The following is a 22742-nucleotide window of genomic DNA, read 5'->3' as shown; positions in this document are numbered from 1 at the left end:
GTACAGACATGCATGTATTTATACAATGTATTCTGTAAACAATGGTAAAACATGTACCAGTGTGCTCTCACCGATATTGCAGTCAAGATAACGTTGGGAAAACTCAGAGCGCAAAACAACAGTTTTCTGATGATGAGGCAAGGAAGGGCCTTGCATGGGATTGGGACTTGAGTCAAGTCTAGGGGGGTGGGGGGAAGGGTAATACATTATTATCACAGTGACAGGTGAAGTGGCTGAAGTATATAAACAAGCCCCCAGGAGCAGTGCTCATGTTGTTGCGTATTAACTCGCATCAGTGACTTAATGGATATATTATGGCACAACCTACTTTGTACACTGCACAATGTCCGTGCATGTGCAGCAGTATGGGAACATTATCATTCATCAAAAGGTCATTGAATGAAGTAATGAGTTTAAAGACATTAAAACAAAATCAACAAAAATACGACTAATGTATATTTTACTTAGAAAGTGGTTCTTTTTGCTTGACAATTTCTCTGACATGTCTGAAGACTTGATCAATAAACCCCCATTCATAAATACCTCAGACAGTTTCGCTATTCCTATTGGTGGAGAGCGCGTCATGTGGGTGTGTACATGTATAAACCTTTGTTTATGACCAGTAAAAAGTGTTGAAACATGGGCGTGACACCGAGCTTGCACCTGGGCTTATAAGACAGTTTCTTCATTCCTATTGGTCGAGAGCAACGGCCAGGACAGTTGTGCCACATCACGCCATATGTGCGACGCGCACAGCATTCTCTTTTAAGGAGTTGTTTACCCGAGGGCGGCGGAGGGCCTAACCATTTCATAGCTAGAGGGGTGTTGTGTTGAAAGAAATCATTTAACAATTATAATTTTTGCATTTATTTTACTTTTCGACCAAAAGTGTTGATGTTTTTTGACCGAAAAGGTATTTATGAATGGGAATCAAAGTGTGTTGAATCGGTTTTCAACTAGTGGTTTAAACCCGCCGAGGCCTGGTTCTTGATAATTTACCTCGACTTCGTCTCGGTAAAATTATCAAGAACCAGGCCTCATTGAGTCTAAACCACTAGTTGAAAACCTCTTCACCACACATTGATTCCCTTATTTACTAGGAGCTCCAAAATATCCAATTAAACAACATCATGATATCTTCACAATTTGCTCTAATGACATGAATGACCTTTTAGTCCTAAGCAGATGATTATGGAAATTATGTTAAAGGCAGTGGACACTATTGGTCATGTTGGTAATTACTCAAAATAATTATTAGCATAAAACCTTACTTGATAACGAGTTATGGGGAGAGGTTGATAGTATAAAACATTGCGAGAAACGGCTCCCTCTGAAATGACGTAGTTTTCGAGAAAGAAGTAATTTTCCACGAATTTGATTTTGAGACATCAGAATTAGATTTTGAGGTCTTGAAATCAAGCATCTGCAAGCACACAACTTCATTAGACAAGGGTGTTTTTTCTCTCATTGTTATCTTGCAACTTCAACGACCAATTGAGCTCAAACTTCAAGTTGTTATTTTATGCATACGTTGAGATACACCAACTGTGAAGGCTAGTCTTTGACAATTACCAACAGTATCCAGTGTCTTTAATGTACAGGCCTGTTCTTTAACAATAATAATAATAACTAGTTCTTATTATAGCACATTTTACAATAACAACCAATGTGCTTTACACAAGTGTTCTGGTCATTGGGCCAAATAATATATCTCAAACCTTGCACCTTGGCAAATAATATTTTAAGGAAAGCATCATGTATCTTCAAAACGCGTAAGTTTAATGTAAATCTGTGGACATTGTGTTTTGTGTGGTACAAAAAGTACCGAAACCCTTTAACATTAAATGCAAACTATATCATGGACAAGTATGCATGCTTGAGAGTTGACTAGGGATCGTCACTGCTTCAGCTGGTATCAATGGATCAAGGCTTAGAACTCTACTGGACCAGGAATGGCAAAGTGCTTCAAGGACTCAAGGGGAACTTATCAGGTTTATCTCCAAGAATAATCGCGGAGGCAGAAAATAATATGTTTTCTAATGTGCTTGTGTTGTTGGCTCTCTCACCAACACTGAGGAGGGATCCGGTTTCAAATGAGATCCTTTCACATTGACAGAACCAAGAGAAATCCTGTTTCCTGTTTGCCGGGAAATGAGGGTCGCATGAATTGTAGGACACGTGAATTTGGAGCATGGTGCACATATTGCACGTAATCAATTTTAACGAGTGATGGTATTTTAATAGTTCATTACAGTGTTAATGGTATTTTTACCCACACACCAGGCTTTGAGTTTTGTTCTTGAGAGGGCACAGCACTTCATATAGGGAAAATGTAAATTTGTATTGGAACTTTGCAGAGGGCACCACATACAATGTACAGTAAAGCATGTGACATCAAGCGTGTGTGCGAGGCATGTGATTCAAGCCAATGCGCAGTAGGGGGGTAAAAGCGATTTGTCCTGCACAGTTTTATTCGGTCGGCCTTCTGTCACTTTTGATGCGCTGTAGTTTTATTTTTTTTATTTTTTTATTTTTTTTATTTTAGATCTTTAGACATACAGTTGTCAAGGTTAAAACAAAAGTATAAAAACTGTCATCAAAAGATGTGTAAAACCAGACCCCTGCCAACGATAAAAATATAATTATACAATATAAAAAGTTGCTTTAATGGCACCTTTAAAGGACTTATTGTCCGTGTGGATGTCTGTTGTGTTAAAGTACACCAGTCTTTAATAACTGTTTTGGGTATGAATGAATATACATGTATGTACCCCCGTAAGTGATACAAATGTGTTTGAGAGCGCCCTCACGCAGTAAAAACTACGGCAGATTGCTTGGCAAAACCCATTACAATCTTTCTAAGTTAAAAAAAATAAAAACAAAAAAAATCTTTAGAAATGTCGTTCTTTTCGTCCTCTCTACTTACTCTTTGACTTCTTTCTCTTCTTGGATCGTTCCAGATCCTCCAGGAGTTTCTTCTTGATGGCATTCTGCAGCAGCTTCTCCTGGGCCTCATCGTAGGGTCTGTCGTAGATCGGTCCCGCAAGAATCAAGACATCTTCGATGTTCACCTCAAGTGGATCGGAGAACAGGGACGTCCAGGAGATGTCTGCAATAATACGCCCTAGACAGTGGGAAAAATGTACCATGAGAGATGATTATAATATATAATGGCCCTTGAAAAAAAAAAGACAATTTATTGAGTACGAATGGGTCAACCTCAGGCAAATCTGGGTGAGCGACTAGACTTGACCAGAAACTGTGACGTAGCTCTTGAATTAACCATATCGGCCATGCTCCAGTATGTCCAATGCAAGAAATCAGATTAAAAATCAGATTAAAGCAGGAAGAGGACAAACCATTTTTCGCTTACCAGAATAAAGGTTACCAGCCAAATTACCATCTCATAGTATAATTGTTCTGCTTATATTTTGCTTATTTTTTGCTTCTGCAGAATTTTGTTATTAAGCATTTATAAATTCATTCTTTCAAGCTTGTGCGCAGCTCCATTAAACTTCCATACAATTAACTTTAATTATTCTTTATTATTAGATTCCAAAAAGGGTAATAAAATTGCTTTCATACAGTTCACAAAATTTAAACATTTTTTAAAACAATAAAAACAGTACTCAGTTTCTACCTGGGCCCTGCCACATAAAGCTTAGCCAACCATGTAGTTTTATGGATGGTTTTTATGATAAGTAAATTGTAATACATGTACATGTACAGTGTACAAATTTTAACATAATTTAGGGTTGAACAAAGAAAAATTGACAAGAGCAGGATTTGACTGAACAACCTCCGATTTAACGTGCCAGCGCTACACGTACATGTATTTTGGCGTCCTCCTTATTTTGTCATTAACAATAACTTCACTGGGGGGGGGGGAGGGGGATCCAGAAGGGGTAGAGTGGAGGGGGTGCCAGTCAGAAGCCATGTGGGTTATTTTAAAACTTGATAAAGGTTGAAATAGAATGACAACCATGCACTCAGTAATGTGGCCAGTAGTCATGCTCATCAGAGTGGTGGGTTTGACAAAGTGTCATAGAGTATTGGTCCGAACCCACAGGAACCAGGTAACCGTAGACACTGAAAAATCCAAGTACATTTCACTAAACTTACCAATATGACCTGCCTTGAGTTCGATAGGTAGATTGAGCTCATGCTGAGAATTGAAACAAAGGAGAACTTCCTTAACATTTTACTCAAAATAATTGTTGGCATTAAAAAGCTGTTGATATGTAGTACAAAACATTGTGCGAAACAGCTCTCTCTGAAGAAACGTAGATTTTGAGAAAAAATAATTTTTCACACGCCGCCACTCGTACTATGCAAGTATGTCCTCACTCTTTCCTTCACACACAGGGCCTATTGACCCCTTGCACGCACGTCACACGCTGCGACTGTGCCACGTTCACCATTTTGGTTGGCAATAAGGTTTATCGTAATTCAGAAACGCAATGCATTTTGGTAAGGAATATGGGGCAGTTACTATGCAGTTTCTACGACTCGCGCACGCAACGCACCTTTGTGTGGGTTCAACAGCGCCCTCTCTTGATATTTTGCTATTCGCGATAAACCTTATAGGTTTACATGTAAACGATGCATCGCCTAGAATGCCCACTGAATAAGGCACAATGACATTGCCCACCAATATGACGCATGCAAGATTACTCTGATGATGAAGTCAGGAAAACTGGGTCAATTGGTCCAGTGCCAAACTAGAGCCCCCAGATGAAAAACAGACCATGAAAAAAAAAACATGTTGCTTCCTGATGAAACCCACTTACATGTATGTTTAAAGACTAATCTAATGAAATAAAGCCAGATGGTTCCCGGTCATTGATTGATCTTCACGTTGTGTCTAGAAACATAATTAATCAAATTAATCAAACTATTCATGAATATTTCAAATCCAGGGAGAATAACAAATAATCACAGAGGAGAAAGTTATTGGATAACCTCAAATGTAGCTCATGTATACTTCTTTGCATTCAAAGCACGCAGACATTGTTAGAAGTGGTCAAAGATCTGTTTTTTGTAATCCCCCAACAACTCGTTAAAAAAACAACGCCGAGCAAGCTCAATCGTTGCCGAATGGTCTAGTTCCTTGGACCCGAACTCTGGGCCCAATTTCATAGAGCTGCTAAGCACAAAAATTTGCTTAGCATAAAATTTCTTCCTTGTAAAAAACAGGAATGCCAACCAAAAATTTCCACATGATTTTCAGGATAAGCAAGCAACAGCTAAAAACCAGTAACAAGCATTAGAAATAAATGGAAATTTGGTTGGTAATGCTGTTTTTATCAAGGAAGAAACTTCATGCTAAGCAAATTTTTGTGCTTAGCAGCTCTATGAAATTGGGCCCTGGTCTTGTCAGCAACACAGTGTGGGTTTTAATCCCGGTCATGATAGTAGTGCCCTTGATGAAGGCACTTAACCATAATTGCTCTGTAAAAAGTTGGGAAAGTATGGATGAGGTACATGTAGGAAAGGACCATTATTTTTTCCTTACCAGGGCTTCTGGCTTGAGTTGAAGATCCTGCAGCTCCAAACGTCCTGTAAACAAACAAATTAAAAATAAAGATTGTTAAGCTGACATGGGATAAGTGTTTTAATCGATTTCGTCATTCAAAACCCAACTTAAAAACTTCCCCTGTTTCCAGTTGCCCCTTCAAAAATAATTTCTTTAGATTTAAGGGCGGTGTTCGATTAAAGGCACTTAACCCATCATTTTGTTACCAATTTGTTGCCATTTAACTATGTTTATTCTTTATAAAGAGAATAAAAGAGTGGTGACGAGGTTTAGAACGAATGTTTAAAACCAGCATGGTCATTTCCTGTGTCGCGATCACCATTTCCTTAACGAGCACTGTCTAATTGAGATTAACAAAAGATTGGGCCGCTTCTTTTATTTTGTTAAAAAAAAATAGTGGCTGTTTTGTAAAATCTGTCTTAAAGGCAGTGGACACCATTGGTAATTGCCAAAGACTAGCCTCCACAGTTGGCAACGAATTGCTTGATTTCGAGACCTCAAGTTCTAAATCTGAGGTCTCGAAATCAAATTTGTGGAAAAATACTTCTTCCTCGAAAACTATGGCACTTCAGAGGGAGCTGTTTCTCACAATGTTTTATACCATCAACCTCTCCCCATTACTCAGCACCAAGAAAGGTTTTATGCTAATAATTATTTTGAGTACATAATTACCAATAGTGTCCACTGCCTTTAAAAATGTTGTCTATGTTCAAGCACCTTGAGTAACTTACACCATTTTCTATCATGGGTGAGCGCCATGGGTGTAATTTTTGTGGATATCTGCACTACAAGCATGACAAGACTCCACCATTGTGATTATTACAATATTTAAAATGGAAAGTTAGTGCATTCTGCTCCATAAATACTAGCCTGGCTCCTAGTGGATGAAACCAATGCCTAAAATCATTATGGACTTTGAATACAAAATGAAGTGGGCAACATGCCCCTGTTGGCAGTTGATTTGGGTCGAAAGCCCAAATCAGTTAAAAGTGAAGCCCTCACATAAGTAGCCATATGGCCTTGTTATGTTAGGTGATTTCTCTAAAATTTTTACTTAACAAAAATTATCATGATTACTGGAAAGTAATGTGCACTAGATTAATACATGTAGCACTTGACTTTGGGGCTTATGTCCATTCTGAATGGTCGAGAGGGCATCACGAGGGGTTGTTTGAACGGATGATATAACACTCAGTAAAAAGTGTTTTAACATGGCGTGACACACTGAAACATGTCAAAGGGGCAACAAGGCTTTGACTATGGGGGCATTAGGGCAATTCCCTCAGTCGCCCCTGTAAAAAATTGGGCCTGCCTGCAGTTGCAAGCCCGAGTAATAGCGGTAGTGTCTTCTGCACAAACACTGTACAATGAAATGTACTTGTAACTCGCCCTGAATTGATACCTTTTCATAATACCGTACATCCAGGGTTGTAGAAATCACACTTGGTGATGCGTCAACGTGCAAGGCAGACTGATTTCTCATGATATCAAGTCGTCTCCGTCATGCCTTGAATGGACACACAACAATGCTTATGGGAGACAATTCCACTGAGTGCGACAATCAATTAGTGAGAGAGGACAATCTACAATGATTGATGTTTACGTACAATTCAGAATGAAGCTATTATATTGCGATTTGATCAAGGGCTGTTACTACAAAACATATGGCAGGAAGTGCAATCGTTTGTTGAACCAGGGTCCAATTTTGTAGAGCTGCTGTGTTTGCAGACAATAAAGTAGGGCCTAGTGCTTTTACAATTCTCTGCTAAGCACGAGAATAATCAGTCACATTTACATGTTTGGCGCACTGTGTACATTTATGTGACTTAAGTTTGGCTGGTATCTTATTCTGGTGTGGTAAGCATATTTTTTCTCTGCCTACTACAAGGCTTTGTAGCTCTACTTTTTGACATGTTTGACTGTTAAAGCAGAATCCAAACACATGTACATGTACATATGTATGTACAAATAGGCCGTATTCAAAAATTGCTTACAAACTGACAAAATGAATATTTTGGAGCTCCTGGTAAATGGAGTTTATTAATCAAGAGTGAACTCCAAAGTAATTGTTTGACAAAAATAAAGGTTGATTTTCTGAGTAAAACATAGAATTACTATTAGTTGATTTTTACATTGTTTTATTTTTTATATGCATTTTCCATTTATTGCCCTTCTGATCATTTCGATTATGAAACTGATATTGTTGACCTTAATCACTCAGCACTGAGCGAACAGACCGACAATTTTGTGAAAAATATGTAACTGTTTACAAAATATCAAAAAATAAAGCCGTCAGCCCGAGGGGTTTGTGTCGTCCTGTGAGATAGCAGTATGCATCATGGTTTCATCACTTCACACTCTGAGCACACACCTACAGAGAGCATCCAGGTTTGTCTCATTATGACAACACAGCCTACTGCAGATGGGGGCGGGGGGGGGGGGGTGGTCGGTCTGACCTTAACACAATTAAGTGGGCATGATAACTTACTGCAGTACCAAACTGCTATCAAAGGTGATACATTAGGTGTATCTTCAACAACAAAAAGATATTGGAATCATGAATTTGTTATCCAAATAGATGATGCAAGAGTTAATTTGAGATTCATGGGTATCATGCGACTTGTATCAACCACAACCACCATTCAATGAGATGATTCAAATGACTGATGATGTCTACAAAAGAGTCAAAGAGCCTCAGACTTTCTGTGACAGGCATAAAAGTGCAAGCAGACTTGAAATCTGTCTTCTTACTTTGAAATCTGTCTTTTTACTGAAATGTCATGTTACAATACATTGTGCAGTTCAGTGTGCCAAAGGCATAAGACAGATTCCCCCCCCCCCCCGCCCTACCCCTCCACCCAAGACATACCGTTTTTAATCTGGTACATGTAGATCAAAGATTTGAAAATAGAAAACTCTAGGGTTACTCACAAACTGAACAACCTCAAACAGATAACTTTGTTACATTCGGAATACTCAAACAATATTACTTGGTTTCTTCCCTTTAAATTAGATGCAAAGTTTAGTTACCAAGCATTAGAAGCATCCTAAAATTATATGTAATAAAAAAAATTAATAAAATAATAAATAAATAACATGTTTGTAGCGCTTTCCACAGTATAGCACTCCTTAAATGAAATTTTGGAGTGTCAAAACAGTATACATCATGGGGGAGATAAAGTATGCCCTTTGAAACTTACATTTGTACTCTACCAATCAAATGTCAAAGAGGTATGCCCAAGAAAGCATTACTTTGTAACTTCACAATCCAGAGAATAATGTAACGGGAAGTGTACACATTATGTGTATCACCTTACCCAGTCTACATGATCGCATCAATATCTCGGCAGGCACAGCTCTCCACTTGATTAAAGGAAAAACCAAACGTGTAGTCATTGCCTTGTATTGATTTGAACCGGTTAAGCAATGCAACCAACCCCCTCAACCCTCCCTCACACACAGTGGTCTTAATATTGCTACTGTGTGTGCGTGTGTATTTCTGTGTGCGTGTGTATTTCTTGCATATTATCAACTAATGCGAGATGGCAGAGAGGAAATTGTATCAAACACTCGACTGAAAAATAGGTCTGTCATTATCGTCTGCTTGAGTGTACTACGTAGATGGTACACTGTTTAAAGGCAGTGGACACTATTGGTAATTGTCAAAGACTAGCCTACACAGTTGGTGTATCTCAACATATGCATCAAATAACAAACCTGTGAAAATTTGAGCTCAATCGGTCATCGAACTTGCGAGATAATAATTAATGAAAAACACCCTTGTCACACAAAGTTGTGTGCGTTTAGATGGTTGATTTCGAGACCTCAAGTTCTAAATCTGAGGTCTTGAAATCAAATTCATGAAAAACTACTTCTTTCTCGAAAACTATGGCACTTCAGAGGGAGCCGTTTCTCACAATGTTTTATACCATCAACCTCTTCCCATTACTCGTCACCAAGTAAGGTTTTATCCAAATAATTGTTTTGAGTAATTACCAATAGTGTCCACTGCCTTTAACGGGTATTTTCAAAGCAAAGGTGGACATATGACTCAACATTTTCATTTACTTTTTTTGACTAAAGCTAGACCACACCACTCGCATCCTCACACAAAGTGCACAGTACATGTACTAACTCATCAAATGGATGGTAAAATCAAAGATCTGCCTGGATGTTCAATGGAAATATACAAAACATATAAAGACGTTTTGGCTTTGGCGCAATCGCAACAACTTTCTTTATTTGAAAGATGGACTGTTCTTTCCATTCAACGTACAGTGTACACAATGTAATGTATACTTTTTTAGGCATAAAAAAACAAGACTACGGACATTAATATGGTATAAAGAAAACGCTAGCGGATTAGTGAAATGACAAACTGTAACTGGTCTCGCTGGCTAGTTGACCGCTAAGAATGCTAAGGGCAAACCCTGTTGTCCCTTTAGGTGTTAATTCCTTAGTTTGAATGTCAAGTCACCCCCACACTCCCACGCACACGCACACAAACATCAACAGATAATGTCTTGAAAGCTGATGATGCCTGCACATGCAAGCAGATGAACAGAGAGCCGTCTGTACAATCATACCACAGTCTTTGCTCGATGGTTTTGGGGTCTACTGACCATGAATGGTCTTGATATCAAGTCTTGAGTTCAAGACTACACACCTCACATATGCATCATGAGGTATGTCACAATACCAACCAAAAACAAGGCTATACATGTACGTGTAGTCTAGGCCCAGCCACTGCAAGTGGTAGTCTGCCCATAGCCTCATTTTGGGTAAGAATTATGACGTCATGCATGAATATTAAGAGAGGCGTATGCAGTGAAAGTTCGATGATGTCTACACTTTGCAAGCAGATGAAAAGAGCTTGAATCGTAACACAGTCTTTGCTCCATGGTTTAAGACTTTGGATCTGACCATGGATGGTCTTGAGTTCAACATCTTGAATTCAAGACTATACAATAAAAGCCAATGATGCCTGCACTATCCAAGCAGCTATGAAAAGAGAGCTGTCTGTACAATCATAACACAGTCTTTGCTCCATGGTTTGAGACTGTGGGTCTGACCACGGTCTTGAATTCAACATCTTGAGTTCAAGACTAACAGTGAAAGCTGATGATGCCTGCACTATCCAATCAGATGAAGAGCTGTCTGTGCAATCATAACACAGTCTTTGCTCCATGGTTTGAGACTGTGGGTCTGACCACGGTCTTGAATTCAACGTCTTGAGTTCAAGACTAACAGTGAAAGCTGATGATGCCTGCACTATCCAAGCTGTCTGTGCAATCATAACACAGTCTTTGCTCCATGGTTTGAGACTGTGGGTCTGACCACGGTCTTGAATTCAACATCTTGAGTTCAAGACTTACAGTAAAAGCTGATGATGCCTGCACTATCCAAGCTGTCTGTGCAATCATAACACAGTCTTTGTTCCATGAGTTAACTTAAGACTTTGGGTCTGACCATGAATGGTCTGACACGGTTCAACAATTGTAAGCCAACCGCACCACCTGCTCTCACACAGTGTTTTTAATGAAATGACGGCTGCATGGAGTGGCTATGATAGGCCTTGGACATTGCATCCACTAGCCACTAATTACACTTACACTTTAAATGTGTACAACGGTAATGAATTATAAATTATGAGTCAATCTATATTTTAATACCGCAATGGCCCAATAAAGGTTACAAACTGTTGACAAAATAATTAGCTTGGGCTGAGATTATGGCTACATTGTACAGTGTACAGGGATGTATCCCCTTTTTTTAAGAATGTAAAATTAAAAGCTGACATTTTGCACACAATTAACACCAGTTTTGTGTTTGCCTACAATGTATCACGTGCACAAGTGGTGAGCACAGAACATGTAATCTAAAAGGAGAATATTTATGATGAGAAAAATAGAAATAGCCGTTGCAAACAATGAAACAAAATAAATAATTTTGGACTGACATTTTCTTGATCTTCTTCGTGAGGTGATGATTTTGGCAAAAAAATCAGCGAGGTTGTCAACGGAGTCAGGGCAGGTGAAAATGTTAGAGGGATGGTAGTGTCGTGGCCGAGCGGTTAAGAGCACCGAATTCAAACTCCGGTGTTTCTGATCAGCAGAGTGTGGGTTCGAATCCCCAGCCGTGACACTTGTGTCCTAAAAGCAAGACACTTAACCATTGCTTCATCCTTCGGATGGGACATTTTAGCAGTTTGTCCCATGTGTTATGTATCGCATGTAGAAGAACCCAGTGCACTTATCGAAAAGAGAAGACGTTCGCCCCAATGTTCCTGGTCCGATCGGCAGCAAATTGCGCCATACCTTTTAAATCATGGTACTATCAGAATTAGGTCTCATGATTAATGTAGTCCCACATCTTACAGGAAGTACTGTATGTTTCAGCGCCAGGAGCGTCAGTGAGTGACGGCTCGCTAAGAAGCCACAATTATTATTATTATGTTTCAGTTTCTAAACTTTCTACCTGTCAAGGGGCACCAAGGCGAATGGAGCTTGGTAATTGCCTCCGTGGAAAGTCAGACTTTCTACAAGTACAAGCAACACTCAGCAATCTAGAAGGGAAGTGCCGGAGTAAAAACTCAAACTTAAAAATGTCTAGATCTTTAAAATAAAAGTGTTTAACAGTCTTCATTTTTAATTATGAAGCATAATGCATGCATCGATCAATTTTTATACTCATATTTTTCGAAAATAGTACTTGACAATTTGGACAATAAATATTCACATACACACTGACTCAAATATAAAAGCAAGCATTAAAATTACCGCTGAATATGCCGAGGTTGAGATTGTGGCTGTCCAGATTCTTCACATATTTGCCGAGGTACTTGTTCAGTAGACGGGCAACAATGGATTCGAGCACCATCGTTACTACTCGATGTCCTCCGCTCTGTCACAACTCGCTGATATCGGGGATCGTCGTCCTCAACTCTAAAGTGACTCTCTTGTCACACTCCAACGAGGAGCAAGTGCATTGATGACCTACGCAACACTCATTGGCGCTCGGGTTGTGCGTACTCAAGGGGTCCCCAGGTCATCCCTTCCAGGTAAAGGGGGTTCAGAGGTCACAGGGTTAAGGCTTGATCATCCCAGTGTTCTGCCTTCTTCTTACTGGCCTTTTCAGCATCTGGAAAAGATGAAATGAAAATTAAATAGATTAAAGTCTGATGATTGATCAGTGAGCACACACGTTCATGTTTCAGGTTTTGAGTGATGGCAAATTATCCCAGTGTTAATTTCATCAATTTATACATTGTACATGTACATTGTGTATCAAGTTTATGATGAATGGCTTGGCACAAGGCATCCATACATACAGATGAGATGCTTGCATGCAAATCGCTCCAAAGGTTTGCTAATAAGTGAATCAATGTGTGGTGAACATGGTGAAGAGGTTAGCAACTAGTGGTTTAATCCCAACGAGGCCTGGTTCTTGATAATTTTAACGAGACGAAGTCAAGGTAAATTACAAAGAACCAGGCCTCGGCGGGTTTAAACCACGAGAAAACCGATTCAACACACTTTGATTCCCATTCATATATGGGCAATTCCACGGTTAGTTTCGTTACACTTTTAGCTGCTTAGCACAGCTCTGTGATCTCCAATATTAACATGAAAGCCTATCAAGTCTCCATTTTTGTACCATGGCTACATCTTGGTTAGACCTAATATACAACAAAATTACAAACTTCTATACACATTTATTCCGTTGTTATGATCAGTTTAATTTTGGTTAGTTACGTTACAAAAAAGGGACATGGAAAAAAAATGCATGTCTTTGAACAAAAAGTTTCCTCAAACAGGGTACAGCTGAAACAAACTTTACTATTTCTATAACTACAAGGGTACTAGCAAGTGTTTTGGTAGGGGAAAAAATAAAATAACTCTTATCAGTTCCAGGCATTGCCCCAAAATCATGGTTAGTTACGTTACAGTTAGTTACGTTACACTTTGTCCGTGACTAATATTATTTGTGATACACCCTTTGTACTTCACTCACAGCTCTAATCTGGTCTATATAAGTAACTAGTATGCAATACTACACTATATACAAATCAATTAAGCAAAAAACAATGGAGTAAAGTAATATTTGGTAACAAAATTGCAAAAAAGGTATAAAAAGCCATTACCTCGCCATATCATTAACCCAGGTCACATATATTACAAAATGTTTATATCTGTAACATATAAACTTGTTCCTTTACATTCATAAGCCATGCAGTATTTTAAAGTCACAATAAACCAAGTGAATTTCTCTCTTACATAGATACCAAAGAAAACAAAACAATAGAAAGGATGTTAAATGAGTCGCTTGTCTTGACTCTTGGTCATGGACACTAATCTTACAGTTAAACAGAAATTTTGAAATGCTCGCGATTGTTGACATTTTCTGGCACATCTAGCTTGAAAATCATTTTGTCCCTCGTATAGAAGATACAAACATTTTGAGTGGGCCATTTTACAGAAGATGCTTCACTGCCCCTCCCATGCCATCCACATGACCTTTGCCATGGGGGGTGCAGAAGAAAGTCCAGCGAATTTCAATCTTGTGCTGCTCTTGAAGTACAGCTGTCACGCTCCACAATGCTTTTCAGCTTAATGCTTAAATGGGCAGTCTCTCTCTCTTCATCACACCCTCCCTCCTTTCCTAACCCCACCCTGACCTACCAACACCAGTTCCTCTTTGCCCTTCTACTACATACATGTACCCCCTCCCTAATTAATAACTAAAGCCTTTGATTATCCATGTACAAAGGAAGACTTATTATAATATTAAACCTTTTGAACACGTTCCGGTCCTACTGTTTTTTGTGCTTTGTCCTAAAAAAAATTTGATGTTTTTGTTTTTTTCACACTAATCGCATCCCATGGTCTGTTTGCACAGGGCAACAAGCTTATAATGAGTTTGCTTCCCCCTTACATACAAGCTGATATTGTTGACGATTAGACAGCAAAATCTCTCGCTGTTTCTTATGTCACAAAATGTCTGGACGGCCACTGCCTTTTTCTCCTAGTTGTATTTTTTTGTAGTGACTAGCTGCCTTTATGTTTTCTTAGTGTTGCTAATTGCTTTTCCTTGTTTGAAAATGGCCAGTTTGATCTATGGACATAAAAATAAGGAACAAAGTCAATCAACTTTTTTGAAAATTGCAATTTTTATAACTACACATATGTATGTACCTGATGAACAATGTTAGAATTATACACATGCAGCACTTGTACACAAACTCTCATTAATTTAGTATATAGAAGAGAAATACAACTTTAAGATAACCCTTTAAAATAAAATTCATGTGGATTACACCATGTAACTTTATTGTCATCAAACTTACCCCAAAAAGTTCACCACAAAAGTTGAAGAAGATGAACTTGTAGGACAGGGGTGTTGCGCATGGATCTTGCATGCATAATATGCATACAGACAAAATGAGCCACATGGCAAACAAAACATTGCTAGAAGTTGAATTGTGGGTCAAAGAACAGTATCACACTTCCCTAACCTGTTTAAACTCTACAACATGGCTGAAAACTTATGCTTGTGTCAACTTAGCAGCATCTTAATAGTCTTTATGTCGGTTAGTTACGTTACGGTCCGGTTAGTTACGTTACATAGTTAGTTACGTTACAGTTTTTGACTGCTTCTATTTTCCACATGGTACAATTTTTATGATTTTTCCTTCCTTATTTTAATTAAGGATTGCACCAAGTAGGAAAATTCAAGATATAAACATTTTAATTGATTGCCTTCTCTACAGGCAGAAACAATTGGAAGTTTTGGTTAGTTACGTTACATAAGGTTTAATGGGGGTACAAGCTTCACAGATTGATGGTCTGAATCTATCACAAACACAAATTTTGACGATTGCAGCCAATGTGTAGGTCCAATCAATGAATAAATATGACTAGATTGATTTGATACCTTGTTATCTTCCCCCTTCAGTAGTAAATTGAAGTTGCACAACTTTTTTACACATAATTTCATGATAAAACATTGTTGGCACAAAAATTATTTTTTTGTAACTTTCTTGCAAAGACATGACATTGAAACCATTTTTTCCTGAATATTTGATGTATATGTTACAATATAAGCCTAATTTTTACTTAAAAAACACAATTCTAAATTTTGAGGTCATGTCCACTTCTTCATGGAATTGCCCATATATACCTTTTTGGTCAAAAACATCATCACTTTTTGGGCAAAAAGTAAAATAAATGCAAAAATTATAATTGTTAAATGATTTCTTTCAACACAACACCCCTCAAGCTATGAAATGGTAAAGCCCTCCGCCGCCCTCGGGTAAACAACTCTTTATAAGGGAATGCTGTGCGCGTAACGCGTGATGTGGCACAACTGTTTTCAGCCGTTGCTCTCGACCAATAGGAATGAAGAAACTGTCTTATAAGAACAGGTGCAAGGTCGGGTGTCACGCCCATGAATTAATACTTTTTACCGGTCATAAACAAAGGTTTATACACACCCACGTGACGCCCTCTCCACCAATAGGAATAGCGAAACTGTCTGAGGTGTTTATGAATAGTGTTTAAAACATTTGTGTCTTTTTTTTTTTTAATGGACTCGCCTCAGTGCCTGGCATACATACATGTAGATTTCATGCATGACCGTTGAGCCGCAACGTGCTTCAATGTACATGTAGGCCTATGTAGGGCTCAACGAATCATGGAGGAAGGGGAATTAATCAACACACAAAGTAACAATCAACAGTATAGAAAAAGTGCAGTTCTCATAAAGTGGTGGGGTGGAGCTGTAAATAATATGAGCTAAATAACAGACCCTAAATTGGGCTAAACTGGCCAAATACAAAATGGGCTGTAACCATGGCAGCGGGCTATATTTCAAGTTGAACATACAATTTTGTTGACTTGCACCCCATGAACCTTCAACCCAAAAATAAAATAAAAATCATTTATTTACCGAGAGCACATAGTGTACGCATGTCAAATATCTACCTGAACAGACTCTTAATTAGTAGAATATCTACACAAACACACAAATTTCTTGGTTTTCCTTATACGCCATGAACTACACTATAACGAGAGATGCAATTTTTTTAGTCAATTTTGGGTATAATCTCTTTCCCCCTGGAAGTTTGAATGTGTGTGAAACCTCGCGCAATGTCAATGTAACACACAAATAATCAGCACTCCTGTGTTAATGATCTTTGACAATTCATGCAATTCAGGCCCTGGGCTGCAGAATGGAAAAAGCCATGAATAATGATGATGGCATGATGGGAAACATTAGAGCTGTAGTCCTCATACATGTACATGTATGTGAACCCAGCATTCTTAATTAAAGGAACACGTTGCCTTGGATCGGTCGAGTTGGTCTTTGAAAAGCATTCTGTAACCGGTTGTTGTAAAATGCATATGGGTAGAAAGATGTTGTAAAAGTAGAATACAATGATCTACACAAATATGCCTCGAAAGTGCGTGGTTTTCTTTTTACCTCGTCGACTAACACGATCGGCCATTTATGGGAGTCAAATTTTTTACTCCCATAAATGGTCGGCGGTGTTAGTTCGCGGTGTCAAAGGAAAACCGTGCAATTTTGAGTGATACTTGTGTGGATCATTATATTCTACTTTTAAAACATCTTTCTAACCATATGCATTTCATAACAAACGTTTTCAAACGCTTTTTATTGACCAACTCGTCCGATCCAAGGCAACGTGTTCCTTTAACCCATGGCTAGCTTAAACTGCTCCAGGATTAACCAGTGGTCCGCTCGCCAGATGCCAATTTCAAGACCAGTCATGAATACACTCTGAACAAGTGGTCCGCTAATCACTTGCAGTGTTGAAAATATACCCTTCAAATAAAATTATGGAAAAAAAAAAAAAAACTGACAGACCAGTGAGAAATGACAAGCTACCTGGTCCTGCTGCTCAGTCACTAAAAAAATGCAGGTTAACTGGTATTAAAGGCAATGGACACTATTGGTAATTACTCAAAATAATTATTGCCATAAAACCTTTCTTGTGGCGAGTAATGGGGAGAGGTTGATGGTATAAAACATTGTGAGAAACGGCTCCCTCTAAAGTGCCATAGTTTTCGAGAAAGAAGTAATTTTCCACGAATTTGATTTCGAGACCTCAGATTTAGAACTTGAGGTCTCGAAATCAACCATCTAAATGCACACAATTTGGTGTTACAAGGGTGTTTTTTCTTTCATTATTACTGTATCTCGCAAGTTCGATAAACGATTGAGCTCAAATTTTCACAGGTTTGTTATTTTATGCATATGTTGAGATACACCAACTGTGAAGGCTAGTCTTTGACAATTACCAATACATGTAGTGTCCACTGCCTTTAAACACACTCAATTTAAACCAGACTAACCACTAAACATCCTAGTGACTGTTGAGCAGTTAGAGCAAGGACATTCTTCATTCATAAAGGCCCAGTCCCACTGCAGCGATACAAGAACGATAACGATAACGACGCAAAGAGAACACATTCTACTGACCAGAGCATGTGCGTATTCTGCGTGAAGACAGTCACTAGATGTTTAGTGGTTAGTCTGGTTTAAAGGGTCTATGTAACTTTTGTAGGACAAAAAACACAATGTCCACAGATTTACACTAAACTTACACAGTTTGAAGATAATGATAGTAGAAAGCTTCCCTGCAAGTATTACGAGCTGAGGTGCTGTAGTTTTGGGGAAATGAGTAAAACAATGTCATGAAAATAATGTTCATGTCATGAGACGAAAATTATTTTAATTATTTATCCAAATGTATTTTCATGACATTGTTTTACTCATTTCTCAAAAACTACAGCACCTCAGTAAGTAACATTTGAAGGGAAGCTTTCCAATATCATTATCTTCAAACCCTGTAAGTTTAATGTAAATCTATGGACATTTCGAAAAAGTACCCAAATCCTTTAAGACTGTGGTTTAGGCCTACCAGTTATCCTTTACTTTTTTAGTAACTGATGAGCAGCAGAACCATTTACATGTAGCAAGTCACTTTTCACTGGTCCATCAGTTTTTTATTATTCCACAATTTTATTATTCCACAATTTTATTACAAGGCTGTATTTTCAACACTGCAAGTACTCAGCTGCCTTAAGGCTTTGCACTTCCAAAGTTTAAAAAAAAGTAGCCCAACATTTTGTGCATTTCACTTGGCCAAAGTTTTATCAGCCAAAATTTCAAATAAATATAGTGTTTCAAAACGTTCTGCTGTAGGTATGAATGGTACGTTGTAGTGATCACAACCAGTTTATTTGTCACTTTTTAAAACTGAAAAAATACGAGCAATTCCCTCTGTTCAGAGCCAACAGAGCAAGTTGGGATGACGTGTGTATTCAACATAGCCAAAGATGATAGAGCGCCGAAGGCGCAAGATGCGGACCTGAAGCTTTATCTGTCGTTGGAATGTGAAAAACGCATGAGCGCCATTTCAGCAAGTGAATGTTTTGTTTCCCATTGATAGGAATGGTCATTGTCTGCACTGATCTACTGATCTCCCCCGATCTATTGTTCTATCAATGGTACTTGCCGAAATGGCGTCCAGTGGGATTTCACATTTCAGTCCGAGTTCCGCATTATGCGCCTTCGGCGCTCTGTAATCTTTGGTGTTAGCTGATAGACAAATGTACGGCAAGAAAGGTAGAGCCCTGCACAGAATTAAACATTATATGTACTTTTACGTACATAATGTACACTAGTGTTCGTGTAACATTTCCGGTTAAGTTTATCTGTCATGCCTGTGTGAACATGAATATAGGCCAGATCCAGTAATTTGGTTTGCCACGTCTGCAGGCTGCATTTATGTACAGTAAATTTACGGCGCACTCACATCTCAGTGGACAATGCAAACTAGCCACAGATTATTTAATTGACATTGTTCAGATGGTACATGGTTTCCAGTGTAACCATCCTTGGCCAGACTCTTCAGTATCTTAATTAGGGCTCCCCACTGAGCATATGGAAGCAGTACACTGATATTACGAGCTTTACTGCACTACATGCGTACATGTATACTGTACAACCATGAAGCCACTACAACAGGCCGTGGGCTATTACATAGGCCCTATAGGTTTTCTCTTCTTGTAAAATTTTATACTCCACTTAAGCTTGGCAACGGAATTAAAGGTTTAAATCTTCTCTCCCGCGTAGCAGATGTCTCCAGGAAATGAATAATCCAGGGCTGAACAAATTCTTATCTTTGAAGGATTGCCAGTGCTTGCCAGTGCTAATTTATGGAGTTACATGTACCATGTACATGTACACTGTACATTTGTACATCAAGAGCAGTTACCACACATTCAATTCACTGCGAATGGATCAAACTAAAGTTGTACATTTTGTACAATATAGTACAATTCAGTCTCCTGACGATGACTATAGAGCAAGCTAGTTGAAACGTTGAGACCAATTCAGAACTGACTCCGCGGCAGTACAGTTATTTACGATCCTATAAATATTAGTCCAGTTTCCATTAGTCTATTTTCTATACCATTCGCCCTGGTAATAGTTAAAAAGCAGGACAGTTCTTTTCAGAACTGAGAAGTCTCCCGAACCTCCGATTATCTACTCCGCGGCAGTAGAATAAAGCAAGACAGTTCTCTAAGAACAACTCTTCCTGGCAAGTAGATACACACATGGTGTTACCGCGAACCAAATACAATATAGACCTTACAAGGTTTGACCGTCTCAACGGCTTGAAGGCAAAACCGAGTGCATATTCCTTTTTCCCCGTAAAATTAATTGGTTTTCAAACTCAACAACTTCACGATGGATGTTGTGTTTGTTCACGCAAAATAGAAATGGATAGAAATGGTTGACGTTTAAATGCACCGGAACACCTTTGGAGTGGATCCTCTTTTTGGCTGATGGTCAGCAAACCGGCTTCGGTGATACGCCCCAGACAATACATTGTGTAGCGTGGACTTACAATGTAGGCAATGTACAATGTATACTCGAAATATCCCTGATTCCAGGGCCCAATTTCATAGCGCTGCTTAGCGGCCGATTTTTTGCTTACTGTGCGATTTCTATTTCATAGCGCTGCTAACCGTAAGCACACAAAAAGGCATGCTAACCTTCCGGTGCTTACCGCACGAAAATAAATGACGTCACAATGCAAATCCACGGTAAACACGTAATATGGCCGCCCAATTTTTATGCTAACCTGTGAAATACGCTAAGGCTTAAGCAAATTTTTCTGCTACAGTAAGCACGCAAATTTGCTTACCGTTAAGCAGCGCTATGAAATTGGGCCCAGGGGTTACATTATTATCTCCTATAAGACAATCAGCCTATTGTTTTACATTAAGAGAGATCAAAAGGCTGCCACAATTGTTTTTCATGGATTCTCTTTTTGCTTCCTGGCTGAAGTTGTGGACGAGTAACGATCCCCCAAAAGCACTGAAAATAGAAGAGGGGCTTTGCTTCAATTGCAACCTCTCCTCCATCTTTGACGCTCTTTAGCTATGGTAATTTTAAAACACATTCTCAAAGTAATTTACTGTAAAAAAAAAAATTCAATGGTTGTGCCTCAATGTGAAAATAAAGTGAATATGGATCAAGATTTTAAATAATAAGTTGAAACTTTTCCGTTCATTTCAAACATAATTTTATTTGTTCTAAAAGATCATCATATATTTTTTGTTTAAAGGTGTGGGAGATGCAATTTGAAATATATTTTGACTTTCACTTGTGAACTGTGGATGCACTATGCAAAACTGTTCCTCACTTACATACATTGTATTTTTTTAGTAGCCATAACAACATAACAAATACATGTATGTTGTACAAAACTATATCAAGGGGAGACCAAAGTAATAGAACAAAAGGCACAAGGGGCTAGCAAGCTGGACATACATGTACAGTATGGGGACAGACAGCACAGACCATTGTCTTTTTTAATTAGGGCCTATCAACTGATGACTTATTTACATAATTGGTATTTTTTGTTTCAGTGTATCCATTTCTCTGTAATACGCTTGATGATTTTGATGATCAATTATTTTGTTTCAGTTGATAAAATATAAATTATGCAGACTTGAGTGCATGCATTATCAGGGAGGCTGGCAAAGCAGTTGGGTTACAAAGGAGGTAGTTTTTTTTTTTCTTAGTCTGTGACATACAATGTTTATGAGGTAAGTTCTGAAATGTGTAAAACATTTTAAGTGGCTTAAAAGGCAAAGGCCAGGGGTAAAGGCAAATTGACTCCTGGAGGAGTCTGGCCTCAAAGACATTTATGACCCACGTTCTTTGCAAATCATAACTACTGTAAGTAGATTTTTGTTCAAATTTCATTTACATTTTCATTTAGGTTGAATAAAGAAAGTTTGCCAAGAGCAGGACTTGACAAGTAAAACCACAAGGGAAAAGGACCATCCAGCGGGACCTTCATAGGGTCAATAGAGGCTGGAGCGACGTCAGGTCACTGACTGCCGACCGATATGCCTGGAGAGCGTTGACTGCCTCATGCGTCGGACGACGCAGGAGCCCCTAAGTCTAAGTAAGAAAAGTACAGGGTACAATAAGTTTTTAAATAAAGAACAGTTCACTAGAGCAGGATTTAAACATGCTACCTCCAGATGAATGTGAAGGCGCTTTATAAACCAACCTAGCCCTACACATGTGCAACGGAATACTGAACACAAGTGAGACTTTCAAAACATTTCTTTTTAAAGTAAAAGTCTATAATTGTTTTGTTGTTACTTTTATGTTACTTTTTAGACTGACTACTGTGTACCACTAATGATTGATAATATAATACTTTGTTCCAGGCCACAATACATACAGATAAAACACACTAGATCAGACAAATACACATTAGGCCGAGCACGAGAATAATAGTACGAGATTAATAAACTCATGCGTATCGTTCAAGATACAATATACGTAAATACCAGGTGTTGTCTTTCATGCTTCACTGCTTATTAGCTCATATTAGGATATAGTAAAAGATTTTCCCTGTATAGCAGAGCAAAATGCTACACAAAATAGTCCAATTGCTACTCAAAAATCACCATTTCCTATTTATTATCAGCATTCAATGTGCACAAAGTAAAGGCAGTCTAAATTTCAAAATGCAAAATTGTTGGACGATATTGTTCCCTGGGATATTGCTCGCCATGTACTTTTTGTAATGTCTACCTATTATAAAATGTCTGCTGTAATTAGTTTTTGGCTTTTAGACAAGAAACTATAC

At 38.5% G+C, this 22742-nt stretch overlaps 1 protein-coding gene across 3 annotated transcripts in view; it reads right to left on the bottom strand.

Moving 5' to 3' along the window:
* LOC139946829 (intermembrane lipid transfer protein VPS13A-like) overlaps positions 1 to 22742 on the bottom strand; it is a 108235-nt gene that overhangs the window by 82699 nt on the left and 2794 nt on the right. For all 3 annotated transcript variants that reach the window (XM_071944545.1, XM_071944546.1, XM_071944547.1), the window contains exons 2-5: positions 12316 to 12676; positions 5516 to 5559; positions 4123 to 4165; positions 2927 to 3124 (exon numbers count right to left, since the gene is read on the bottom strand). In XM_071944545.1, the coding sequence (XP_071800646.1) occupies positions 2927 to 3124; positions 4123 to 4165; positions 5516 to 5559; positions 12316 to 12415 (385 nt within the window). In that variant the 5' untranslated portion in view covers positions 12416 to 12676. The remainder of the gene's footprint in view (positions 1 to 2926; positions 3125 to 4122; positions 4166 to 5515; positions 5560 to 12315; positions 12677 to 22742) is intronic.

Source organism: Asterias amurensis, chromosome 14, assembly GCF_032118995.1.
Source record: "Asterias amurensis chromosome 14, ASM3211899v1".
Lineage (NCBI taxonomy): Eukaryota > Metazoa > Echinodermata > Asteroidea > Forcipulatida > Asteriidae > Asterias > Asterias amurensis.
The sequence above is the reverse complement of the archived record's forward strand: the minus strand, read 5'-3'. Positions and strand labels throughout refer to the sequence as shown.